This window comes from Aythya ferina (genome assembly GCF_964211825.1).
Source record: "Aythya ferina genome assembly, chromosome: 15".
NCBI classification, from domain to species: Eukaryota; Metazoa; Chordata; class Aves; order Anseriformes; family Anatidae; genus Aythya; species Aythya ferina.
Genome location: NC_140314.1, coordinates 11,348,767 through 11,367,157, shown reverse-complemented (window position 1 = coordinate 11,367,157; position 18,391 = coordinate 11,348,767). Strand labels below are relative to the sequence as shown.

At 48.0% G+C, this 18,391-nt stretch overlaps 1 protein-coding gene across 4 annotated transcripts in view; it reads left to right on the top strand.

Moving 5' to 3' along the window:
* Positions 1-18,391, top strand: part of MGRN1 (mahogunin ring finger 1) — a 51,021-nt gene that overhangs the window by 4,444 nt on the left and 28,186 nt on the right. For all 4 annotated transcript variants that reach the window (XM_084537147.1, XM_084537148.1, XM_084537149.1 and 1 more), the window contains exons 2-4: positions 92-210; positions 2,455-2,543; positions 6,745-6,891. In XM_084537147.1, coding sequence (XP_084393273.1) covers positions 92-210; positions 2,455-2,543; positions 6,745-6,891 — 355 coding nt within the window. The remainder of the gene's footprint in view (positions 1-91; positions 211-2,454; positions 2,544-6,744; positions 6,892-18,391) is intronic.

Here is an 18,391-nt window from a genome sequence, read left to right as displayed (position 1 = left end):
CCAACCAAACAAAAACCCTTCAGGGAAAATCATAAGGTCCAAGCCCTTCTGTTCCCTGGTGTTTATTATTATTTTATTTTATTTTTTCTAGGAAACTACTTTGCAAGTCACTTCTTTATGGGAGGCGAGAAGTTTGACACCCCTCACCCCGAGGGCTACCTTTTTGGTGAGAACATGGATCTAAACTTCCTTGGGAACAGACCCGTTCAGGCAAGTTCCTGCATTCTGTCCATGTTACACTTTTTTGCTCAGAAAGCCTCCTCTTCCGATTTCCCAGTTGGAACGTGGAGGTACTTTGGGGCTCACAGATGTCTTATGAGACTAGAAAAAGCTGCCTGCTCCAGCGATTTGCTTGTTTTGTGGGAGCAGGCGGTAGCGCTGTCGTGAGGGGCAGGTAAAGGGTCATGTTTGAGGTTTCTTTTGTATCTCAGAATTGCTTGAAAACAAAAGGTGACCGAGTAGGAGCCATTTGGGGACGTTTTCAGAGTCCCGGAGAGGAAAGGGAAAAGAGCTGCTTGCTTTGCCAGCTGTTTCCTAGATGTTTCTGCAGCTTCAAAACATGAAAAAGAAAAAAAAGATGTAATGGCTCTCATCTTCACAAAAGCTGTGAATATTGGTTAATTCGTGCTCGTAGAGCTCAGAGGGAGTTTAGTCTCATCCTGCTTTACAGCTGCGGGAAACTGAGGCAGGATGCCTTGATGTTTTGAATTTGTACCGGGGATGAGCACGTTCTCCCTTCTGAGTTATCCAAGGGCTGTGCCCTTGGTCTTCTCTTCTCAAGACCGTGGTTATTTCAGAGGGCTCCGCAGGGAAGGACAAGTGAGAATGCAGAGCCCCTGTTTAAGCAGGAAGTGCAGGTGAGCAGCAGAACTAGGAAGGAGGGACTTTACGTGGGAATTCCTCTGTGCTAACAGTGCTGTGCAGGCTTGGGGGTGCTCGCCAAACACCCTGTGCTGTCTGCGTGCAGGGCAGCGATTAAAAGCTGACCGCTTTCCCTTTGCTCTGTGACTGCCAGTGAAAGCAGAAGACACAGCTTGGTTCAATATCCCCCGTGCCTGTGGCTGTAGGGACTAACCTGGGAGTCTCAGAGTTCAGTTATCTGCATGTCTCAGCCTGGGTTTCCTTGCAGACATCCTTGCTCTGAATTTCATCATTTCTTCACAGGGGAGTGGGTGAGAGTACTACTGACACAGTGGGACCTTTGCCAAACAGGCTTAAGAGAGGGAGGCTGTTGTGCTGTATAGTTTGCCTATGTGAAGTTAATGCCCTTTGGCAGCTCTGATTAATCTTCAAGAGAAGACACTCGAACATGCAGCAGCAAAGCTGCTTTGTGGAATTGGGCCAATTTCTCTTTTTTTGAATAACTGAGGTCTTGACTGCTCTGCGTGCAGCAGTGCCGCTGACCACAGCGTTGAGCAGTCAGGTTGCGAAGAAAGTGAAAGCCAACCCTGGCAATTCTCTGCTGCTTGTGGCTGTGCCGTGGGACCTTCTGTGGCATTCTCATGTTGGTCAGGAACCAGCACATTTTCTTTCAGTCTCTGTTTCTCATCCCACCGATCCGTTTTTGAGCCCTGAGCGGACAGTGCTGCAGGGCTGTGTCCTGGAGAGCTGTGTGTTCGAGGGACCACAACCCTCGTGCAGCTGCTGGTTACGTCCAGAGTAACCTCCAGCCTGAAAGCCCATCCCAGAGCTCTGCCTTCGTGTCGGGCTGTTGCTCTGAGGAGGAGTGTGCCTGCATTCCCAGTCTGAGCACCTGCCAGGTTTGGCAGCTGTGTGAGCGCACGTTTCTGCCTCAGCGTGCCCCGAGCAGGCAGGAGGCACAGCTGTAAGGGTGGTGGGCCCCACAGCACGCAGCTCACCTCCGTGGGGGTCCTGTGACCAGCGTGGAGAATTCCAGCCCGAAGCCAGGTCCTCCTCTATTTAAAGAGAAGGTCTCTTGACTGTGAACTAGACTGAGACCCCTGTTCCTGTCTCTCTCTCTTTTTTTCCCCCGGAACATTTGCCTCATTGTTTCAGAATAAAAGAGCCCTCCCTGGTAATCCAGAGCTTCTGCATGCTGATTAGCAGCCACATCGCTGTTTGCATGCTGTGACACACGTAAAAGCTGCATTTTTGCTGCTCACGCTGGAGGTCATTTCTTTAGTGGAAATAAAAGCTAAATAAAAGCTCATGAGAGCAAGGCTTTCTACACTGCAAACTCAGAGTGCGGAAAAAGAGCTTGTGAAAGCCCCTTGTACTCCTGGTTTGAACTACTGCTGGGCCAGGGCACGATTTTCACTCAGAAACAGGCTTTATTTATCCATAAATATAATTCTCTATTACTGTTCTTTGTGGCTGCTGTTGTACTGAGCACACTTAGAGGTGTTCCTTGATTGGGGTAAATTGTTTGTCAGGTAGCATGCTGCTACCTTCAATTGCGCAATAATAAGGCAATTATTTGCATTTTTATTTCAGTTTCCCTATGTAACTCCAGCTCCACATGAGCCTGTGAAGACGCTGAGAAGTTTGGTGAATATCCGCAAGGACTCTCTCCGTCTCGTGAGGTACTGTTCCTGCCTGAACTCTTTGTTTCATTTAACCCAGCGATTGGTGTCCAGGGGGACAAATGCTAAACTGCATTTGATAAGGTTTTGAACAAATAGCTGGATCCCAAATCTTTGTTTCATCAGAGCTTTCATGTAGTTCACGTGCTTCTTATCCCTGGACTTAAGTAATCTGTAGTTCCAGAGAGAACCAGTGTCTGCTCTGTCTACAGGAGAAACTGGAGTGGTAAACAAAACCTTGATTTTTGCCTGGAATCGTTAGCACAAATGGAAGATACTAGTCAGGTCAATAAACCGTGCAGACAGATTCCATTCTGCATTGTTGTGCAAGCCAGCAAGTCGTTTCTGGTGCAAGTCACTGGCTGGGAAGACTGATTGGTCTTGAGTGAAACTTCCCCAGGTTTCTTCTGCTGCCAGGATAAAGTTTGGTGGGAGCGTTATGTGCTTGTTTAAATGGCTTGCGTCCCGTTAGCAGGCCTGGGTAATCTTGGAGATCTGTTACCTTTCACTGCGGAACACTGAGATCTAAAGCAGCACCAGCAGAAATGTGAATTTGGGTTAAGTGCAATGGCTGACACAGCCCTTGGGCTGCCCGCTTCCAAACATATGGCTGAGGAGCTGGGGCCCAGCACACAGCGCTTTGTTTTGGTCAGGGCGGCTGGGCAGGTGGCCAGCCAAAGCATTTCTCAACGGCCCTCGAGTCGCTCTGAATTCTGTGTTACGGGCTGGAGTACTGGCAGGGGGCCAGCTTCAGCTCTCAGCCAAGGTGATTCGGAGAGCACGGCACAATGTGAGTAATCTGAGTCATAACAATGCAAAACACGAGTTTGTTTTTATCTTTTTTTTTTTTTTTTTTTTTTTTAAATACCAGTGGTTTCAAAACTGATTGAGCAGGAAAAGAAGGCAGGATGTCTGAAGAAGTAACCACCGATGAACTGCTCCGAATGCTGTCCAGCTTTTTCAGCTAAAGGGTGGGAAGTGCTTCTCTAGACAAAAGTCTCCCTTTCCTCCCAGGACTTGCTGTGGAAAGGGCGTTTCGTTCTCCTTGCAAGCATCCGCATACACAGCACAACATCTGTTGGGAGCCGAGGGGAACGTGGCTTTTTTCAAAGGGAGAGGATTTGCTGTGAGTGGAGGAGCTGGGCGGGTGTAGTACACGCAGTTCTGTCGCTTTGCTTTCTGTGAGTTCACGTCCTGTCCTCCCAAGCAGAGCTGTAGCTCCTGGGCTGTTTGGAAAGTAATGTCCAGGTGCCTTGGCAGTGTCTTTGCCCTGACAGGGTTTGCATCCCTGCAGTTCCCAGTGCTGTTGATCCTTTCTTCGCCTCGTGGGCTCTCACAGGCTCTTGTGCTGCTGCGTTAGTGCTGACGACAGCACCACCACCATTATTCTATTTCATTTTATAACAATGTAGACCGAGAATGGGATTTTAATTGCCAGTCCCCAAGGGCACAGTCCGTCTTGTGCTTTTCCACAGATCTGGACTGGAGACTTTTCCTTTTTCCCTCTGTACATGTATAGGCACTTTGTGCCCTCTCCACCTGGATTTGTAGGCAAGCGGTGGTTAAACCTTGGAGATTCTTTCCAGAAGCAGTTAAATTTTCACTTCCTTCACCAAATAAAGTAATGCTGAGCTGAGGGTTTAGGTACCAGGTAGATTTTGATGGTTTATCAAGCCATTTGGTCCTTGCAAGCCATTAGGTTCTGCGTGTGTTTAACTGAAAATCCGTTGATCATGCCTGAACAGGGTGTTGATCCATAATTTGGAGTACAGAGCGTTGTGGAAGAACATGAGGAAATTCTCACCCTGGCTTTCTGCCCTGCTCTGACCAGACAAAATCCTGAGCCTTGCCAAATCCTGAATATTTAAAACAGCTTTGGAGAGAAGCAAAAATCCTGTGGATATTGGTGTCAAAGTTCTGAGTCTTTGATGCCTCATGTGAGTGCTTAAATTCCAACAGAATGAGGCTCTGGGAGCCTCAGAGGAGGGTAGCACGAGTTTTGCTGTTAACCACTGGCAGTAAAAGATAGTCTCGTGTCTGTCTCGTGCCCCTCTTGGTCCTGGCTTGAAGGCTGTGGAGGCGCTTCCAGTTGCAGGAGGGTCAGCTCACGAGGCAGTGTGTTTCCTGGAGCAGTTGCACCCCGGCTCGCACTCTTCTTCAGTGTGGTCTTTGGACTTGGAGTAGATCATCGTGGCACAGCAACGAGTGCTCACAGAGATGGCAGCCAGTTCTTATTTCATCTGGTGATTGCCCTGAGACTGATGTAATCCATTTATCCGCACATCTCATCTCATCTGTATCTTATGCCTTCCTGCCCACGTGTGCAATGAGAAAAGGTCTATGAGCTAACTCTCATCAGTGGCTGCCTGGAACAGCTGCTGGTTCTCCCCTACTCTACTTCTTCTGGAAGAACAGGCAAGTGTCTGTTAGCCTGGAGATCTGCTCTTCTTGCCCTTTGCTGCCTACCTTGGATCAGAGGAGGGCAGTGGAGAAAGCTGATTTGCAGCTTGTGCTGCTGCTTTCTCTGGACACGCGTAACGCTTGTGAGTGGTTTGTTGCCTTCTGTCTTCTTGGGCTGATCCAGCACAAAATGCTGAAGCTACACTCTGTGTTTTCTATGAAAACCTGCACTGCTGGCTAGTGTTGCTTGTGTACATCCTTGAAGTGCCACGATTTTACTCTCTGAATGCTGCTTGCTTCTGTGAAAATAATCTTCTTCTATAACTGGCTGTTGTATCTTGGCTGCTGCAGGTGTTTAGACTACCAATTCTTGGGTTTTGTCTTTTTTTATACTAGCATGTTGGGTGTATTCTAGCTTGATTTACTGTTCCGATGTAGGTGAATGTCTGGCAAAAGTCTTGTTTTGAGCTCTCCAATTCCTTCAGACAGGAATGCAAGTGTATGCCATAGAGATACTGCTTCATTGAGGTCACGTTGTTACAAGTGTTTACGTAAGGTATTTGATTATGTGGCTCTTGAACTTTATTTTGCACTTTCTGTATTAATTTGCTGGAGCTGAACATTTCATTCTTGTTCAGCACATTAAGTAAAAGTCATGCAGGAACTCTCTTAATTAGGCAGCAGTTATTACATCTCGGTGAACTTGGTAAGTACGGACTCCCTTGACAATTTTTAGATTGAATTATGGAGGTATGCCTAGCCCATTTCTGGCTCTTTTCATCAGTGCAGCATGTTCGTGGAGGCCCTTTAATGAAGGGAGAGGCTGCCTGATACTGGGAAGTCAGGGATGGTGCCAAGCTTCTGAATAGCTCAGCTGCCTGGCGTGGACCCAGGCATCTTGGCAGCGAAGCTGCCTCTGATGGACAGTGGGGCTGGGCAACAAAGCAGTGTTGTTGTACGCTCCTCAAAGCCAGCCTGCTGCATCCACCATTCCTACACAGCACACGAACTAACTGTGGCACCTGAAGTTGTAGGGTTACGGTGGGATTTGAACTTACCTTTAAGAATCTGCTTCTGCTCTGCCAGTGAATCACATCCTCCCCCTGTTGCTTGGTGCTCAGGGGCAGGGGAGCTCTCCACATGGTACGTGGCATTTGCTGCTTGTTCCAGGGTCTGTTGGTCTCCCTGGCCATTGGCACGCCATAGCTCACTGCTCATCCATAGCCATACCTCACTGCCCTGGAGCCTGTGCGCTTCACAGCACCTGTTTTACTGGGGCAGGAAGGAGGAATAATCTGTGGTGGTGATCAGCCGCCGCACAGTTGGATCCAGCTGTCCGGTAGCCCAAATCCAAGTTATGACTCCCCTTACGTTTATTGAAAAACCTTGTAAACTCATTTTTGAGTTGGTTATCCTGCATCAGTTTTGCAGTCGAATGTTTAATTTTTATTTCTTTAATAAATGTATGTAAGCTTCAGTCATGAACGTTTCTTCTCCTGACGTTTGATGTTCAGTAGGTCACCTTGGCTCTTTCTACGGCTGTAAGACTGGGAAGATCCCTCAACATCATCTCTGTGCAATTCACTTTGGAGAAATAACTTACTACCTGTCATAATAACTGGACAAATCTCGGAAGAAATTTCCTCAGAGGAAAGAATGGAAATCTCCTGGGCATTGTGGAAGCCTGCAATGCCTTGCCTGCCCAGGACACCTAGATTGGACTACTTTTGTCTTGATTTTCAGAGTGAACTTTGTCACTAATGAATGCCTGATGTTTTAATCCTCTGGCATTGTCTTTCAGGTATAAAGATGATGTTGACAGTCCTACTGAGGAGAACGGGAAGCAGAAAGTCCTGTACAGCCTGGAGTTCACGTTCGATGCAGATGCCCGTGTTGCCATCACAATCTACTGCCAGGCTACGGAGGAGTTTGTCGGTGGCATGGCCGTGTAAGTCCTGGGCTTGTGGGCGTGTGGATGGGTACAGGAGCTCTTGGGCAATAAGGATGTCTAACATCTCTTGTTAATCACCATTTAGACAATGCTGCCACAGGTGAAATCTCAGTTTTGTTTGATATATTCTGATAGCTTTGAATATTGCTTTCACTTCCTTCCCCCCACATAGCCAATTTCCTCTCATTCCCTTTTTGGTTCATCTTTTGTGTGTGGGGAAACCATTTTGTGTGCAACAAAGGAGAGGAACTCATGGCTGTATGCTTTGTAAGCAAGATGATTTATGAAATTCAAACAAACAAACATCGTTTCCCCTCAAATGCTACCTGTTTTTTCCACATCACCCGGGTCACTGGGTTTTTGTGTTCCCTGTGATGGGAGCATCTGGGCCACCAAAGAGAAGTTCAGTCTGACATTTACATAGTTAGTCTGTGTGCAAATGAGGCCCACCTAAAGCCCCTTCTGGCGTGAATGACCACCTCAGAAGAGGCTATTGAGAGATGGCTGTTAGGAGGATTTACCGCCCAGCAGCCCTGTCTCTGTTTCCTGCTAGGTACAGACTGTTTTGGGTAGCTGTATAAAGAACAGTCCAAACATGGTCAGTGGAGTCTTCCTCATATATTTCATTCTAGTAATGCATCTGTACAAATTTTCCAGCCTTTTTCTCTAAATCACCACGTTTAAACCCTTTCAATCGACACTGTATCCAGTAAGAGTACAAAGTTTCCCCTCTGTATTAAGGGTTAGGGTGGCTGAAACTTACTCTTCTGTGTGGTAGGTATCCTTGAGCTGCTGGTACATCATGGCAGGCTTCCAATAACCATAGGACTAAAGAATTCTTCCTGTTCTATGGGTAAAGGAAGATTCAGGCTGCAGAAGCTCTTGGCTTCTTCTAGTAGAGGCTTTTGGCTGATCAGCAGCTCTGTGCACGCAGTGCTGACGGCTTCTGCAGTTGTGCTCTTCGTTTGGGGGTAAGGTGAAGTTTTATTTGAGTGATTTTCAGAGGTTTCAGCGGGGAGAAATGTATGAAGACCATAAAATGGCTTGTATGCTTTATGCAGAGTATAAACAGCCCACTATTGATCAATGAGAAAATAGTTTTAGAAGTGAGACAAGCTCAGTGCTCCCATCCAGATGTGCATTCCTCCGAACTAGAGGATATCCTGATCGAGGATTTTTAGGCCCCTCGCTTCCGTTTGAGCCTGTGGCTGCCTTTATTTTGGGGAAGGTAGTGAATTAGCTCTTTCTAAGTGCTTGAAAAATATCTTTCACCAAACTCGGAAAACCTTTTCTGTTTAGATCCAGGTTTTCTTGAGCAGAGCTGAATGCAGCATCAGCATCATGCATGGGTGCCTTAGAAATCCTGATAAAGTTTCCATGTTCTGTTTCTTAGGTCCTTAGGTTTCCTGTGAATTTAGTGCTAGTGAAGTGTTGGAATGGCAGCCTTGGAGATTGAAGTCCTCTTTTCCTAATACAGGTACAGCGTGGACAGGCAACCAGTTTCCCTTGTGCTGCCCTGCAGAGCATTCCTTGTGCTTTGAAATAAGAAAGAAACCATCTGTGGGCTAGTGGGGAGAGCTGAGGGCCTCTGTGGCCAGGGTGGATGCATTTATGTTGTCAAACTTCAGGCATGGCTTAAGTGATCTAAAACAAGACTTGCTGGTTTATTTCAATCTTGTTTTGCATACTCGTTTGTTAGTTTATCCCAAATGAAAATTTGGTTGCCACTGATCAGTAACAACAAAACATTTCCATTTACAACTCAGTGTAAGCTTCAGATCAAACTTTGTACTATATTTTATGAAGACTGTAAGTCTAGAAAGAATATGCATATGGTTTTGAATTTATTCTTTCAGATTCTTTGTTTTACATTTTCTTGTGTTAAAATGTTATTCTGAAAGAAAAATGTGTTTTCTCATTTTGTTTTTTAACCAAGCCGTGCTGGGGTGGAAAGTATAAGTTTATCACCCAAGACCAGCACTTTAACATTCTTGTTGGTTTAACTGCTCTGCATTGGACTTTTTAAAGGCTATTAAGACAAGTTTTGCCTTTAATAATAGCTGTAATACTTCCATTAAGCTATTATTGTGTAGAACTAATTGTTTCTGGACTGTGTTTTCACTTCTGTAATTAGTAGCTCTCTCCTCTCAGAACTCTATCGGTTAATTGGAGGTCGAAAACACAGTTTCTGGTTCACTTAAGAATGTGTTTTACTGAAATTTCATACCATGCACTAAGCTAGTGGCTGCCCCCAGTTCTGTTGTCTGTTCTTTAAAGCTCATGCAGCAAACATAGCTGTAAATTTAATTCCTGGATGGAGTTTCTGGAAGTTAACATAACTGTTAACTTCAGAGAAAAATGTTTTTGAAAACACAAAGTTTCTAATCCACCCTGTCCATGGTTCACCAAAAGACGGATCTCTGTTCAGATGATGGAGGAGAAGCCTTTGTTCATGAACCCTGCCTACCTCTGCACGAAACCAGGATCAGTGGTCGGACGTTGTTCCTTGCTAACTGAACGGGGCTGACGATGCTGAGCTGCCCCGTTAGTGCACAAAACCCTTATGTTGGAAGTCAGGGCACTTGGATTTCCCTCTTGCTTCCACTGCTGGCCTTTTATTTAATAAGCTATACTTTAATTTCCCCATCGTGCAGGAGTAATGAACTGTCTGTTTCTGCTCTGGAGTTCTTGGATGATAAATGTTACATAAGAATGGGGCGTGGGGGGCTGCACCAGAAGCCAGTGAACTTTTTGGAAGGCATGATCCTGATTTCATGCAGATGTGTAGGTAATAAGGGCTGGGGGAAGTGAGATACAAAGACTTTATAAGCTGCTTTAATTCAACCCAGGCTATTTTTCCATGTGGAAGTGGCTCATGAAGCACGTCATGGGGCTAGTGCAGCTGCCCGAAGTAGGCATCTCTGCTTCTCTGGATTTGCTGGCTGCTAGTAAAAAAAAAAAATCCTTTTGAAGCTCTGATTTCAGCTTTGCAAAGCAATTCTGAAAGGGCAGTGCTATAATTACCTTGATTTATTATTTTCAAGTTCTAGTGGAAAAAAAAAAAAATCGGGCTACATTCTTTGAGCTCTAAGTGCATTTTTAGTGCATTAATGGGAATGCAGCTTCCCCGTGTGGGGTGGTAGTTTTCCCTTTTTCTCCATTTACTTTGGTGCTAACACCTATGTTTAAAGAACAAGCACGTGAGAAAGCTGCACTGTGTATAAATTCTAAACTTTATTGCTGTGTCCAGTGCTTGTGAAGAAGATTCTCTTTAAAACAAAACACTTTTTTTTTTCCACTTTCCTGAATTGATGCTAATTCCTAAAATGGGAGAAACTTTCTGGACCATTGTCTAAAGCAGAAATTTCCTCCTAGTCCCTGGCCTGCAGCATGGCTCCTTAGAAGTGCTAAACGAGTTATTCTTGCTTCTCTGCTGGAAGAACTGCTGAACCTGATAGCATCCGGGATCCTGATAGCATCAGCGCTCCTGCTCCTGTGAAGCTCCTGCTGGGAACATTGTTGTGTTCATGCAATTTGGCGTGGGAGGAGGGCTGGGAGGGGAGGTGGCTCTGGTGAGCAGGGGCACTGCTTGTTGTAGAGCCTCTGCTCATCTTGGAGCCACGGCACCTGCATTGCCTGTGTTTTGTAGGCCTGCCTTTATGATTAGCTAGCTGTGACCAGAGGGAAGTGCTTCTGCAATCTAGGAAGCTTCCTCCTAGAATCGCTTGGGCTCTGTTTAAAAGCTGCTGACTTTCTCAGTATGGGCCTGTGCTGCCTGTACTGACCTGTCTCACAGAGCAGACTCTCCCGGAGATGTGTTCAGCTACGCTGTTTCCCAGCCAAGATCTTGGTAGCACGTAGCTCCCAACCACTGTCCTCTTGTCCTGAACGGCTGAACTCCGAATTTCACAGGGAGCTGGATTGTCACCACTGCGGGGCCGTAGGTGACCAGTAAAGTGTGGAGGAAGCATATGTGTGGCTGTTCGTGGCTGTAAAGCTGCCTACGCCTCTGTGGCCATATTCCTGTGGAAAGATGTCCAGTCCTTTCTGGTGCTATGGGAGGTATCTGCAGAAGCCTCTTGGACAACATGGGAATTAGTTTAAACCCGCTGCTTTGACCATCAAAATGTCTTTTCCCAGTTAGGGTGAGCTCAAAGACTTTATATGAAGACACGTTAGTTCTCAGAGGACCATGGGTGCATGACCCAAAAGATAACCAGATCTACCTGTGTCTGGAGCCTTTTTAGTGGCAGGGAACTTGTGGTGATCTGCTTCTGAACAGCTCAGGACCCCCGTTATCCTTAGTTTTATTTATTTTTGTGGTTGTTTCCATTGGTTTTGGTTTTGGAAGTTGCCAGGTGTGCCTGTTTGGCTTGTGTTCCCTATGGCAGTCTCGCCAATGTGCTTTAGCACAGCCTTCCCTGGGGATCCACCCTCATCTTTGGGTAGTGGTGGGTGTGTTCTTGGGGAGTTAGTCTGTAACCTGGCTGCCTCTGAGGGCGTGATGTTTCTCAGTTTGTCCTTTTCTTTGGCTTCAGCTTCCCTGCAGCTGGGTAGAAAGCAGAGAAGAGCTTGGCTGGGGACACTGTGGTAACTGCTTGACTGCTCACCCGTGAGGACAAAGCTCAATGGCATTGAGGCAAAACAGTACCTGTCACCTTCAAAAAGCCTTACAAACAAATTTATTGTGAGAATCTGTGACGCTAACTGGGTTTTCTAGTCAGAGAGGCAGCTCTGCCCCTCTGGTGGAGGGGTTCGGCCATCTCACGCAAAGACTTCCTGGGTTATTGCAGTGCTCCTGGACAAGGAGTTGGAGGGGACTTGAGGATGCTGCTGGCTCAGCTGGTGCCGGTAGCGTGAAGGCCACTTGGCTGAGGTAGATCAAGTGGGCTCTCACAAGTCGAGCCTTGAAATGGAGAAATAACTCCTGGGGAGAAGCAAATGGAGGAGACCAACAATGGCGTTTGGGATGACGCAGTGCTGGAGACTTGTGGCCTGCACTGCTGGGAGCGAGCTGGGCAGGGATGGGGTCCCTGGCAAGACGTTTGGTGGGACAGAGAACCTGGGATGTCGAGTCAGAAGGATATTTTAGGGATGGGGGATTAGTGAATGATTGGGTTTGATCAGCTTGGTGAACTCTGGGGTGCAGGTTTTGGGCAGGCCAGAGGAGGTGTGCGTGCAGGAGCTAGGCAAAGGGTGACCAGGGTGGGCTAAAAGGTGTGAGAATCTCTGCCATAGCGCAGGGGAGGCATGAGCACGCAGCTGTGGAAGCTGCGTATCAGCTACTTGCTAAGCCTGTAGTTTCCCTCAGATAAATGAGAGGAGGCTCTGTGGCATTGTCCTTGCAGGGCTAACAGTACTTCTCGGCAGTTCCTAGAGAACAGTTAGTTGAAGGAATTCCCCATCACAGCCTGCCTTTCCCTGCAGTGAATGATTCACGTGTTCATGCCCTCAGATTGGTTTTAGGGGACAGGTATGTTTTTTGGAGCGGGCTACAGAGGTGTTCATATTCTTTTTGTGTTTGCTCACTGAACTCATCCTTTCCTTTCTGGCAGAAGCCCCGATGTGCACACTGTTAGGCTGTTCCTGGGAGAGCCCCCAGGAATTTTCCAGCTGTAGGTATCCTGCTGACTAGCAGGAAGGATTGTGCAGTTAAAACATGACAGCAGTGGTTGTTTCCTCAGGGGAAGAAGTCAAACCAGCCCTGTAGCTGGAAGCACTTAAAACAGCCAGCTCGGAAGACGTGAACCATCCAGGCAGATCAGGAGCTGATGATAAATATGATGTGAGAGATCTGAGTTTTGCAATCCATTCTTATGACAAAGAGTTTCCTCTTTGGGCAGAAAAGATACTCTTTCGTGTCCTAATAATATTGCCAAACTGTTTCTTCATTATAGAGAGACAACGCAATGAAAACAGTCCAGTTTAGCTCTGTCAGTCCTTGCCCTTTTTTAGGACCGTGCTGTTTGTGTTGCTGATACACAAATGGGTGTACTGGAATTTTTAAAACCCATTTCCTTGTTTATTTTGCAATGCCTGCTACACATTACAAACATCCTACCACAGTCTTTCAGGCTGACAGTGGACGTGACACTGCAATAGATCATGTATTTTGTCTGCGTGTGGAGGTTTGAATAGTTGGTTCACAAAATGAAATCCAAGTGAAATGTGTAGCTCAGCGCATGGCTGTTTTCACTAAAGCTTGTGTAGGAGAGACAGCGGCACTCGTATTCCTTTTGGTTATTTAATAGCCTCTGTCTATTCAGGGCCTTTGAAAGGTGCTCTTGCTGTTTTTGGCTGGTGACTGTGGTGATTAATATGAATTCTTTGTGCAGAGAGATTTCTTCTGTGTGAAGAAATCAGAGGCAAGTGCTGTGTTCTGCTAGGCACAAGCCTTTACAGCCAAAGCCTGCTTTGATCCATGCAGACACCAGTCCCCAAGGGACCGTAGTGTACAAAGTTCACATGTTGGAAAGCTAAATTCTATAGATTTCATTGAACAGACAAACCCGCTGTCTTTAATAAGAGTTCTGGCCTTTGTGCCTCCCTCTGTAGCTGTTGTGTAAGTACCAGCTTTGAAGCCCGCTTAGAGTCGTGAGTGCAGCTCTCCCTGCAGTAAGCTCAGCAGCTGAGGCTAGATGTCTGCAGGTGCTGGAGCAGGATGTGGATGGCGAGGTTTCAGTGGCACGGTAAGGTGTTTGTTTCCTCCCGGCCTGGAGTGGAAGTTTAATCCTGGGTGGAGGCGGGGAGGAGGAGAGAGCACGTGTGGCAGTGACTGTAGCACGCCAGCCGAGCACCTGATTAACTTCCAAACTGCGTGGGAGCTCCTTTGGGCTGGATCTTGCCTAACTCTGACTGAGAGCTGGGTCTGTGGCCTTCTTACGTTTTGTTAGTGTTTGCTTTATCAATAAAAAATCACTTTGTGTTATTTGGGACGCTTGTTCAACTTCCTTCTTCCCTGAAAGCTGACCTGTCAGATCCTGTCCTGAAACGGGAGATGGGAGAGGCACCGATGTGCTTGCTCCACACCAACTCCTGGCCCCTTTGAACATCAGCAGGACATGACCGGCTCCCTCCTCATCACTTGTAAGAGGACCTGGAGCCTGCCAGGCAGCCACAGCCTGCAGCAGTGGAAGAGCTGGGTCCTGAGTTCCTTCTAAAGCTCCTGTGTGGCTCCTCAGTAACTCTGGTTTGTCGTCAGTTCTCTGCAAACTGCCAAGCAACATGCAGAGCTGTGCCGAAGGAAGAGAACTGTTGTCTTGTTGAGAGGCTCCTCCAAGTGCAGGCTATCTCACAGCTGTTAGTAACCAGAAATAATACCTTGGGGCCACGGTGCTACTTGCATCCTGCTGTTCCTTGTATGCTTTCCTCTGAGGAAAGGGGACTGGACAGCGCTGTGCGCGACTCAGGCATGTTGGCCAGGGTCCTTGCTCGGTGCTTCTCAGTCCACAGACCCAGCACACTCCTAGCAGGAACCATCTTTTTGTGCTTCCAGTGAGCGTGTGGCAACAGAGCTCAGCTCAGCAGGTTCCCAAGCACCAGCATGTCCCTGGTGGTTTGGGAGCTAATTAAGGTGCCCAGCAGCAAGCCTGGACTGTGTCTGGGGAGAAGCTGCTTGAGCCACAGGCTGAGCTTCTCCTCGCAGGCGGTGAGTGCTTCTCAGCTGATAGTGGAGGAGTGAGACTTGGGAAATAATTTGAATTTATTTCCTGTTCTCTCAAAATCCCTGTGTGCAGCATCTCATCTGCTGGTTCTGTTATACAGCTGGACTTGGGGGTGGAAGGGTTTGGAAGGGGGAGGAAGCAGTCAACATGAGGTGTAAGTTTTGCTCTGTGGGAGTGAAAATGTGTCAGAGGTTACAGGAGGAGGTGAGGTGCATGAATCTGGAGGTTGCTGCTGCAGGCAGTCGTGTGGTACCTCGCATTGTTGGGGATTCTCACAGCTGTCAGGGGGATCCAAGCAAACAAACAGGTTTAAAAAAATACGGACCGTGATTTCTGTTTGGAACTGATCTCACAGGACAAATCCCACTTCTTCATTGTTCTGAGCTGCCAGCAATTGCAAGGCAGTTTTGTTAGGTCTCCCTTCTGGGCCGTGAGCAGAGCTTCTTCACTCTTGCTTGCTGTAAGCTCACAGCACCAAAGGCAGGGAAGAGAAGACTTGTGAATACACCACTGGCTGCAGGTCTCCAGGCATTCAGTCTGAGTGTCCAAATCCAAGGCTGACATGCTTTTTGGCAGTGTGGACCAGACAGTAAAAATCTCCAAGGCAGAAATCCCAATTGGTTCACTTGGGGAGGCTTCCTTGATATTTTTGTGATGCTCTTCAGCTCAGGAAATCTGTGTACCTGGGTTGTCTCCTTTCTCAAGGACTTAGAGCAATGTGTGCCAGCAGAACATGGATTACAAACTTTTTTTTTTTCCAGCAGGCATGCTCTCTGTGGCAAGAAACATGAGTGATCTGGAGAGATGTCAGAGTTGGCATATTGTTAGATACCTTGAGAGCTTTTTAATCAGAATTTCTGAAGGGGCTGTGTCTTCTCTCAGCAGCTCCTACATCTCTTGATTGTGATTTGGTTTTCTCTTAAATATTTGGTGGGAACCTTATCTGACCGAATTTCTGCTAAGACTTCTGTGATTTTTCTCAGTAGGGCCCCCTTGCATGCTCTCAACTTGGAGGAGATTTCTGCCTGGTGCGGGAAACTGTCCAGATGAGAAGATACTAAAACATTCTTCGTGGCCAGCCTAATGTGAGCTATGGGACTTCTTCCTAATACCCCCTTGAAGTGAAAAGGCAGATGGGTGGATTTTCTCATTAGTTCAATCCTCTGTAGTTGTGGTGTGGACAAGCAGAGATCTCTGCTCGTATTCTTCTGCCCCATTCTCCCTGGGCAGTGTTGCTTGGTTTCCTCAGATATGCTGTTTTGGGCTTCTGGAGCTGTTATATGCAGGTCCTCCTGCATTTGTGGTACTTTCCACGAGTATATTTCCCCCTTTTTCCCAGTGTTGCTGCAGAGCATGTCATCCCGACCACTTGCTCCTCCTGTGCCCTTCAGTTCCAGTAGGTTCCCGACTTGCTGTCACCGTAGATAAGCCCCTTTTCCATCCCCTGCCTTCCCAGCTGCACAGGGAGAATTGTGCCTCTCTGCAGAGCTGGGAAGCTTTGAGAGAGCCACAAAAGGAGCCAGATACAGGCTTGCTCTATTCATTGTGCTTGACAACTCAGTAAATAAAACTTCACTCAATCGCTCGCTCTGTAATTCACACACAAAAGATCTGTCGTTCTGATCTCTCCCACACCGTGCTTTAAATGCAAAGGATGGAGTGAGACCTTCTAGTAAAGCAGCACAATTTCAGCGCAGTTCCAAAGTCTTTGAGGGTAAGGCATTGTCATAACTAACAGTGCACCTACCTTGGCAGGAAGAACAGTGCACGTGGTGATCCTGCTCTTCATCATGGCCTTTTAGAATTTAATATGGATTGTGTGACACTCGATAAGCCTGGAGGCCCATTGCCTCCTGAATCCTCAGAGGGTGCTGGAACTACACTAGCTTCCAGGGAAATGCAGCAGATTGTGACAGTGGGGAGCCTGGATTTTCCTCTTGGATATGAGAGGAATTAAAAAGTATTCACCATCTACTGGTATTCAGGTTCTTATAACTTCAGCTGCCAAACAAATCTTAATCGTTGTGCTTTAAATCTCTGGATTGGATGATGCTGGCCTGAGCCCTGGAGGGCAGCCAGCCGTCCCTGGGGGCTCCTGCGCTCTGACATCAGGTAGGGAGGCCCGTAACTGGCAGGGGTACGGGTGCTGAGTGCCTGTCCCCCCCCCCCCCCAAACCAAGGTGGGTGGATGTGGGAGCGGGGTTCCTTTGGCCTCTGCATCAGCTGGGTCCTGAGAATGTGCCTTGCCTTTCCCTCCTGACTGGGGAGGGGAGCGCAGTGGCTGGGGTGCTAAAAGTGCATTCAAAAAGCAACCAAGTGTGGCTGTGGGAAGGAGATTTAGGGAGGTTAAGTTCTGAAAGCAAGAGAGAAAATGTGCATGAAATAGTTTTGGCAGGAAGCAGGGGCAGCTGCTGCTGCACCTTGTCCTCTAGTCACTGGTGGTCGTCTCCCCCATTACATCTCTGCACTTGCACTGCTCCTGTTACATCATCCACGCTCTGGAGTGTAAACTTTCTGTAGCTGCTTTTGTAGTTTAAGGCTCAGCTGTGTCTGCTGTGGTCATCTCTGCTGGCCTCCAGCTTGGCCTTTTCTTCAAGGCAGGCGGTCTCAGGTGTGACGCTCGGTTCTGCAGCTCTTGGCTGACCGTGCACCTTGAGCTTCTCCCGTGGCTTTTGCTTCACCACCTCTGGCAGTGAGCTGCCCGGCTCTTGCTCCTTGCCTACAGAGAGCAGAAGGTATTAGCTCTGAGGCAGAAAAGCTTTGTGTTGCTCTCCTCTTCTGGTGTGCTGCACTCCTCCACAACGTGTGGTTAGGCTGGAGCAGCTCGGAGCTTTCCAACCTTTGCTTACATAGCTGGTGGTTTGTGAGCTGTGTCTGTGTTTCAGAACAGCTGAATGTCCTCAGGAGCACCGAATCCTGTTTTACAAGCAAGGATTCTCTTCTCTTTGCCTTTGTGCACGCTCTGTTAACTGCTCTGCTCAACAGGGCTTCATGCTGAACAGGCCACAGCAAAGCAGTGCCTCCATTCCCCTCTGGTGATGTCCTCTGTGATAGCCCAGTCGAATTAAGGAGAAACTCAACGTAGGGTTCCTGGTTCTAATGCACCACCCGTCCCTGTAGCCTGTCCCCTGGCTGACGGGTTGGTCCCAGCCAGCAGCAGTCGGGTTTGAGCAGTCATCAGGGCTTCAGGCTTGCAGCCGCCCAGCGATGTTTGCAGTGGCTGGAAGCCAGCACCCTCCCAGGCTCGCTTTATGAAGCTCTGCCTAGGAAGTAAGGGGTAGTGTGTGGGAGAGGGAACATCCCATTGTCCTGACCGCCTGGTAACGTTGTTCTTGTCGAGCTGGAGCTAGACCTGTCTGTCCGTGTGCTGGGGGAGCTCTGCTGTTTCTGCACTGTAAGCCTGTTGGACGAGGGCTCTTCTGCTTTCTGTGCAGTCTGCCAGCGTGCTCTGAACACACTGATGGGAGCTCAACAGCACAAAGGCTGGAAGTAAAACCAGCTTCAGATGTTCCCACCCCACTTTGGAGGCCACTGCCTCCCCTCCCGTGCCAGAACCAGCGCTGTGAGAGGCTGTGCACCTCCAGCTCCGAAACCACCCGCCCGAAAGGGGCCAAAATTCCTGGTTTGCCACTGAAGCCCGCTGCAAGTCACTCACTGGGCAGCAGGAGGTGAAATGTCTCTTGGTGCTGGAGGTGCCCAGTGGGCTCTGCGTGCAGAGGATGCTGGCTGGTAGTGATGCTCCTCCTCTCAGAGATGTTTGGTGTGTCAGTGCCGGGGCTCGAGACGGGGAGAGCTGTGACTCCCCTAGGTGGCACCGGGGACTGATGGGGGGC